Source organism: Elaeis guineensis, chromosome 9 (assembly GCF_000442705.2).
Source record: "Elaeis guineensis isolate ETL-2024a chromosome 9, EG11, whole genome shotgun sequence".
NCBI lineage: Eukaryota > Viridiplantae > Streptophyta > Magnoliopsida > Arecales > Arecaceae > Elaeis > Elaeis guineensis.
Window position 1 is genome coordinate 13,821,325 of NC_026001.2, and position 8,238 is coordinate 13,829,562.

The 8,238-nt window shown below is 34.7% G+C and overlaps 1 protein-coding gene and 1 long non-coding RNA gene across 2 annotated transcripts in view; both read left to right on the forward strand.

The window, feature by feature from the left end:
• The first annotated feature begins 2,866 nt into the window (after nucleotides 1-2,866).
• Nucleotides 2,867-3,293, forward strand: LOC140851581 (uncharacterized). Its single transcript, XR_012134317.1, has 2 exons — nucleotides 2,867-3,001; nucleotides 3,103-3,293. It is a non-coding gene; the product is annotated as an uncharacterized lncRNA (long non-coding RNA).
• A 2,687-nt stretch (nucleotides 3,294-5,980) lies between these two features.
• The window catches only part of LOC105051506 (2-alkenal reductase (NADP(+)-dependent)), a 2,571-nt gene continuing 313 nt past the window's right edge, over nucleotides 5,981-8,238 (forward strand). Inside the window, 4 exon segments of the mRNA XM_073243003.1 lie at nucleotides 5,981-6,163; nucleotides 7,524-7,631; nucleotides 7,634-7,689; nucleotides 8,096-8,178. Coding sequence (XP_073099104.1) covers nucleotides 6,064-6,163; nucleotides 7,524-7,631; nucleotides 7,634-7,689; nucleotides 8,096-8,178 — 347 coding nt within the window. The 5' untranslated portion in view covers nucleotides 5,981-6,063.

The window sequence follows — 8,238 nt, forward strand, 5'->3', positions numbered from 1 at the left end:
AGATTATGTGCGAAATAGAGCCTATCCCGAAAGCTCGATTGCTGAAGCATATATTGCGGATGAATGTTTGACATTTTGTTCAAGATATCTTCAAGGTGTAGAGACTATTTTTAGTCGACCTCAACGGCATAATGACTTTGTGGAGAATGCAGAACTGTATAAGTTCTTAACTGCTGGAAAATTCTTGGGAAGAGCTGAAAGTATTGTACTTGATCAAAAATCTTTAGCACAAGCACATCGTTATGTGTTACTTCATAGTGACATAATATCTGACCATCGCAGGTTAGTATATTTAAGGCATGACATCAAGATTTAAATTTTATATTAGATATAATGTTCTAAATGATATATTTATATTTTATGCAGTGAATTTTTAATTTATCAGAGACGAGCCAATCATAACATTCGTCCTAATGCAAGGATTGAACAACGATGGTTGGTCGAGTTATTCCCTATGTGGCTTTCGAATCAGGTGTGATTTATATTTAATTATGGGATACATTAATTTTTGATACATATTTAATATCAGATAACTCAACAGCACTTCGTCATATCATTTTTTTTTAGGTATCAAAGATGATGGAGACAAATAATTCAGATGAACTAATAGCTCTTGCTCGAGGACCTAACAAGATTGTGAATAGATATAACGGTTTCATAATTAATGGCTTTAAATTTCATACTAGAGAACAGAAGAAATTTAGAAAAATACAGAATAGCGGTGTTATGGTGGAAACGGATGGAAAATCCTATTATGGTGCACTTAAAGATATCTATGAGTTGGATTATTATGAAAAATTTAAAATAATATTGTTTAGATATGATTGGATAGACATAAACTCACCAAGGGGTTTGAAATAAGATGCAAATGGATTTACACTTGTAAATTTTTCAAAGTTGATACACACTGGTGTGTTATTGAAGGATGACCCATTCATTTTTTCATCTCAAGCTCGTCAAGTATTTTATGTACAAGACGCAAAAGATAAAGATTGGTTTACTGTCATCAAAATAAAACCTAGAGACTTATATGATATGAGAAACCAAGTGGAGGATGATGACGATGACACTTATACACAATGTATGCCCTACAATTTTATGCCAGCTGATGATTTAAATGCTACGACGATGTTGGTTAGGATAGAATTTGAAGGAAACACTACTGCTTGATTGTTACTGATAATAATTATTTATGATGTATATATTTTGTATTAATTATTATATTATTTTACTTCATATATTAACTGATTCTACCTTTTATTTATATAAATGCTAGGTGACATCATGCGTTGCAGGGGACGATATGCTGGTGTGCAGTTCTAGTTTTCACAGACAGAGGTCCGGTACGTCTTCTTCAGCACAGCAGCCTGAGGCCAGTTCAGCTGCACAGCATTCTGAGCCCTGTTCTTCATCATCAGCACAGTACGATCCTCCTGTTCATCAGCCAGATGATGAGATACATGTGCAGGGTATATATTATTTTTCATGTAATTTTACTTTTATTTCATTTTATGTATATTTATGATATAGTTACTTTTATGTATTTTTTGCAGACGGATCCGGGAGAGTACGCCCCAGACGCGGACCCACAGTAGTACGAGATGTGTGACAGATGTGTGAGGACGAGAGAATTATTGTGGAGTGCAATCAACTAGGTCAGCCAATTAAGAAAGCTGCCTGCTTATTGACTTCATTTTTGGGGACTGTTGCTCGGAGGCCTCAGCTATGTCCGTTGGGCTATGCAAAATGGAATGACATGCTTCCAATGTACAAATTGAGCTCCTCCGAGTTATAGAGGTAATGAATTGATGTTCATACTGTATATTAATTGTTAATCACTTATATAATTTATTTCATTTAACTTTTTTTTTTATAAAGCAAGTTTGTTCTCCCTCCATCCACTCATGATTTTGTAATGAAGTCTCTCAACCGCAAATGAAAAGAATATAGAGCACAATTGAAGAGGGACTATATGAGACAGGGTATGACAGAGGAGGAGGTTGCTAGGAATTGTCCTCCTAATGTACCCCTCATCAGTGGATGGAGTTGGTTCATTATTGGTTCTCCGAGAGGGCACATATATATTATATGCTCATTATCTTTTTTTTAAATATTTTATAAAAATATTGATTTATATTATATATTATATATTATATATTATACATATAACAAGTTTTTTACTTTATTTCATAGACTTATTCTGCTATTGGTAGAGCTGCACGAGCAGCTCAGTCTGTTCCTCATACATCGGGGTCGAAGAGTTATGCACGACTCCGACAGGAGTTTGTATGTTCCTTAAACTTTCATAATTAATTTTTAATTTTTATGTTGAAATATTTATATAACTAATATCATTATGTATCGTGGACCATATCTGTATCATGATACTCATATATTTTTTTAAATTATTATAACTGTTTGCTTAAAATTAAAATTATTTGTGTAGGTGGATGAGCATGGGAGGGAACCCGGTAAAGTGGAGTTTTACCAGATGACTCATACTCATCAGGATGGTATTTTTGTTCGAGATGAATCGAGAGATTTATATGTACGGCATTATTAATATTCTATTTTTTACAATAATTTTAATTTAATTTTGTTTGCTATTAATGTATAACTCTTGTTTTCAAAATAAATACAGGAGAGGGCTACATCTCTCATTGCGGAGCGTGACGACGAGTCCGCAGCATCTACGCAGCAGAGCCGTATCGAGGCCGAGGTGTTCATAGAGTTGATGGGATCAGAGCGCTACGGTCGAGTGAGGGGTTATGGAGTAGGAGTCACCCCCACTCAGTTATCTGAGGTTAGTAGATATACGCAGCATGCTGCAGCAGATGCTCAGGATTCACGATTCTGCAGACTCAAAGCGGAGATACAGGAGATTAGACAGAGTCGTGCTGCTGAGATGGAGGAGATGCGACAGAGCCGTGCCGAGATGCAGGCCATGAGGGGACAGATTGATCGGCTTACATCTTTATTAGAGATGTATGGCCCATCTCAGGTAAACACATATTATTAAATATATATTTTTGTATTAATTTAATGATCTATATATTTTTATTTATAGATATGCAAATCATGCTTTTGATATGTTTCTTGTAGGCTCCTGGCACATTAGGCACCCGTCGAGACAGCGGCACGTCACGTGGAGATAGCGACGACCATCCGCCTACAGATTGATATTATTTTATTTTTATTGTATTCTTATATTTATTTATATTACTCTTGATTGTAATGGATGATTAGTACTTTGTTTTTATTTATATAAAATAATATCTTTTGGTTTGGTTAAATTTGCTATTGAAGTTTACTTTTGATGTGAATGGTGGTGATTATACAGGTTTATGTTTGAATAATTGATATAATTTTGTACAGGAATGTATGTATTTTTTTTTGTATATAAAATCTGTATATTTTTTTTTTTCTGTTACAAAACTTAACGACGCTTATAAGCGTCGTTAATACACTGTTTAATGACGCTTATAAGCGTCGCTAATGACTTAACTGCCGACGCTTCGAAAAGCGTCTTGATAGAGTGGAGGATGCGTTGTTTTTAACGACGCTAAAAAGCGCCGTTAGAAGATACTTTTACGACGCTTTAAAGCGTCGTGAAAAATTATTGCGACGCTTTCAAAAAGCATCGGCATTTTTATCTCCACTCTTGCATAGACGATGCTTTCGCGACGCTTTTTGAAGCATCGTAAAGCTTATTAACGATGCTTATTAGCGTCGTAAAATATCTTTTATAGCGTCGCCTTTCACCATTTTTACTGTAGTGTTTCCTTATGATTAGCCACATATGCTACAATGTAATTTACCATGTTATTCATTTTGCTATAGACATGTGCCGGCTTAAAAGAAGAAAGAGTCGTGGAAGACATTTTAATTGTAGCATTTAAGTAATTTTTACAAAAAATTAGTTAGCTATAGTATTTATTATTTTTTTAACAAAAATGCATCTCACTTATCATAATGGAATTCAGCAAAGGTGACTGAAACCTAGCAGCCGTTAAGACATTTCTAGATGTCTAACCGTCCGGAAATTGAAATATAGGAGTGCATATATCACGAATCCTCGTCTACATAACACCAACGCCGCTCTCAAAGCCCGGGAGACCCTATATGCGAATGCTAATGACGAAGCAACCCGAGCCCTCGTTCCCCAGCTACGTCCCTGGCTCGGTAATAACATATAATAATAACACAATAATATATGCCGTTCTCTAGCTTTCTCTCTTTTTCATTAAAATGCTTATTTTTTTTGGGTTCTCGGTTCTTGTTTGCGGTGTTTTTGAACGCTGCAAGGAATCTTGGCTGCAAGTTTGAGTTCTGGTTTTGGAGGATAGAGAGGTGGAATGGCTGTTGATAGGTGGGTAATTTTGGTGGAGGCGAAGGTGGTATAGATATAATCTATTTGGATTTATTTTCGCATTCGAATCAATTATGAACAAAAATTGAAAGATCCAACTAATATTCATATCCATCAAAGAAAAAATGGATGTAGATATATATAGACAACTATTTGATTCATATCCAAATATTCGAATCTACATGTAATCCTATATAATTTTATATGATACTTATTAATTTTTAAAAAAAAATATACAATCATATAAATATGTTATTAACTTAATTTATCATCTATTTAGTAATACGGTTGATTCTGTAGTTATAAAGTTTAATTATCTAAGTTATATCCATACTTCAAGTATTTGAATTATATCCATATTCATTTAAAATAAATATAAATATAATTTTTATATTGAAATAATATTTATATTTATATTTATTTAATAAAATAAATATGAATTTGGATATGTTTGCATCCAATCCGTATCCAGTCCGGTTTCCACCCTAATTTCAAGGGTTCATTTGGTTTGTTGGTTGTGTCATCTTTGGCAGATATTTGATTATTGAAATAAAGGTAGACTGGTGTCCGATTACTTTTTATGGCTCCAACTTGGTACTTTAAACACCAAATTGGAGAATTTTGGCCCACAGAAATTCTATAAGTTTGCTTACATTAGGCATAGGATCATAAAGGTTTGATTATGACTGCTATATACGCTGATTATTTCTGTGGTAATATAGTTAACGACTTTTGGAAAGACAAATTTGAAGAGGAAATGAGTATTGGGTAGAGAATTTTACACAGCTATATATACAAAAAATTCATGGAAAATGTTAAGAAAATGGAGAAGTCTGACGGTTGTTTTCAGTACTTTCTTTGCACAATTGTCTTTTTTGGCTACATGTTTTCCAGCATTTTTTTTTGAAAAAGTAGTTTTAAGTGTGTCGTTTTACAATCATTTGTCTAGGGAGACAAATTGATTCCTAGATGGGTTTCTTGCGGAATTGATTCCTAGATGGATTACTGTAATATTGATGCGATCTTAATTTGTTGCATGATTTATACATAACACTTTGGTCAATTTACTTAATGAAGCTGAAAATTTTTTTTTAAAAATGGAATGAGCCCCTGTTTCATTCGAAATACGACTTGACTCTGCCTAATGGATGATCGGAGAAGAAGAGGAGAGCTTTCGAGCCCCCCATTTCCCCCTCGCTCTTCTGAGCATCTCCCTCCCCCCCCCTCCCTCCCACTCTCTCTTTCTTCCTCTCTTTTTTTCTCCCTCTCCTCCTCTGTTGGCATCTTATTTTTCTTACTGAAACTATCCCAGTCCACTATTGGTATGGCTCGGCATGCTCCGAATCAGACGATTCCAGACGATTTAATCATCCATATCTATAATTCATATTTGCAATCATTAGAGCACACACTGTAGCTTGTGCTTTTGAACTTGATAAATGAAAAGATCATCCAGTTGCCCAATCAAGTTAGAGCTGATTTGGACAATATTACCATCATGGAGTATTCATGGAATTTCTGCTTATCTAGGCTTGCGTTCTAGTGTTCTCTCTCCCTCCTTATTCATCTTTTCTTTTTCTTTCTTTTTTTCTTTTTTCTTTCCCCATTTTGTACAGCTTATAACTGGTTACGGTGTGGGTAAAGTCTTGGATTCCAGCCATCCAGATTTCAAGGTAGGTGACTTTGTATGGGGCATGACTGGATGGGAAGAGTATAGCCTCATTACAGCAACAGAGGATCTTTTCAAGATCAAGTATACGGATGTACCCCTTTCTTATTACACTGGCCTTCTCGGTGAGTTGTTTGTCTGATAAACAAATACATATCTGGAATTTGCCATTGGAAGTTGTTGAGTACGTAGCCATCAAACCATCATGTTATAGTCATTCTTTGATATGATTCTGTGTTACTTAATATGAGGTACTTCTGATTTATCAGTTATATTACATGATCTTTTAAACAACTGTGGTTATAAATCTTGCAACTATGGTAGAGTTATACTGAAATCATTAACATCGAACACAATGTAGAATATTACTATCATTTTTTAAAAAATATCCTTGGTATTACCTGTTATTGATAATAGAACTATTCTCATACAGAGAGAAAATGATGCCATATACAAATTATAAGCATATTATCTGGGTTAAGGATCACCTATCAACAAAATTGCCACCCAAAACATGAATGAAAGATTTCCTGTTTTCTTGTTTGACCCTTGACTAGGAGAAGATTTCTCTAATTCAAAACCCCTGTGAGTGGCAACTTCAAAGCCACTTAAGTAACAGTCCTCATGTTATGCAGTGCTTTGTGCAATCTGGTGCATTTAATGTGGTATCCTACTCCACAAAGAAATACCAGTGGTCCATGTGATGGTGGGCATCTGGTGCTTTGTGAGGCAGCAATCACAGATACCTGAAGCCATGTTCATCAACAAAAAGAAAAAAAAAAAAAAAGGGTAGAAAAGCTTAAAGTATATTAGATCTATTTTTTTCTACTGCATGATGGTCTCAATTGTTAGCTTTATGCATTTAGGCTTAACACCAGCCCTCACATACAGCCTAGCCTGCATGAAGAGGATAATAGATAAATCCAGGATAATTAAATAGATAACTGAATTTGATGGACTCGAACTTGTGACCTCCAGCAAACCTGAGCTCTGATACCTTGTTGAGTTGATTCCAAAAGCTCGAGTTGTTAGGAAATGGGTCAACAATGTATATTAGGCTTAGCAGGAGGAGTATACGCAAGTATGCTAGGCCGAGCCTCCATCTAGTAATCACAACTCTAAAGAAAAAAAAGATGCCAGTGGCCTCTTAACTTTTCATAGTTTATTTATTTTTATATATTAATTTCACATATGCTTTTTGAAGAAAAAAATATCTATAGTTAGATCGGCCATCAAAAAAATTATGATCCTTCTGTCACGTACATATATTGAGATATTCATAAAAAAAAAATGACTATGTGATATTTATCTAAATTATTTAAATATTTTTTAAAAAATTTAATACTTTAATATATATATAAATATATGTATAATTATTTATTTTTTAATAAATATTTTGAAAATATATTCGATAATAATTTTTTTCATAATCAATCGGACTAGGAATTTTATCCTTCTTTCTAACACCATTACTTTTGTCTTCAGGCATGTCAGGATTCACAGCTTATGTGGGATTTCATGAGATCTGCTCACCTAAGAAAGGGGAATATGTTTTTGTGTCTGCTGCGTCAGGTGCTGTCGGACAGCTTGTTGGCAGTTCGCCAAATTAATGGGCTGCTACGTGGTTGGAAGTGCTGGCTCTGATGAAAAGGTTTGCATGACTGTGATGCTGGTGATTGATTTCTCAAATGATGAATTGGAGGAATTGGTGGAACACATCTGGAGTATGAAATATGGATGAAGATTGGGAAGGGTTTTCTGGGAGCACTTCACATCCAACTTCCTCAGATGTCTTTCAGCTGCAATTTAGTTATGATAGGGATCTCAGCGGTTTAGATATTGGAAAATGCCATAACTTATAGGTCTCAAATCCATATTAGAAGGGTTTGGAATGCACGATCCATAACCCAACATGTTTCAAAGTTGATGCATCCTTTTCTATTTTGTTATGATGAACATGTGATGGAAGAGGCATAATGGATGTCTGTATGCATAGGGAGATGATTTTGTATTCGTTTAAAAGTCCCTCAATTTCTTTTTTGGCATTGTCTGGTCAGGTCAACTTATTGAAGAGCAAGTTTGGTTTCGATGAGGCTTTTAATTATAAGAAGGAGCCTGACTTGAATGCAGCTGTAAAGAGGTTGGTTTCTTTTTTTCCTCCAAATATTTTTTTTTTTCTTAAATTCCCAAGAGAACTATT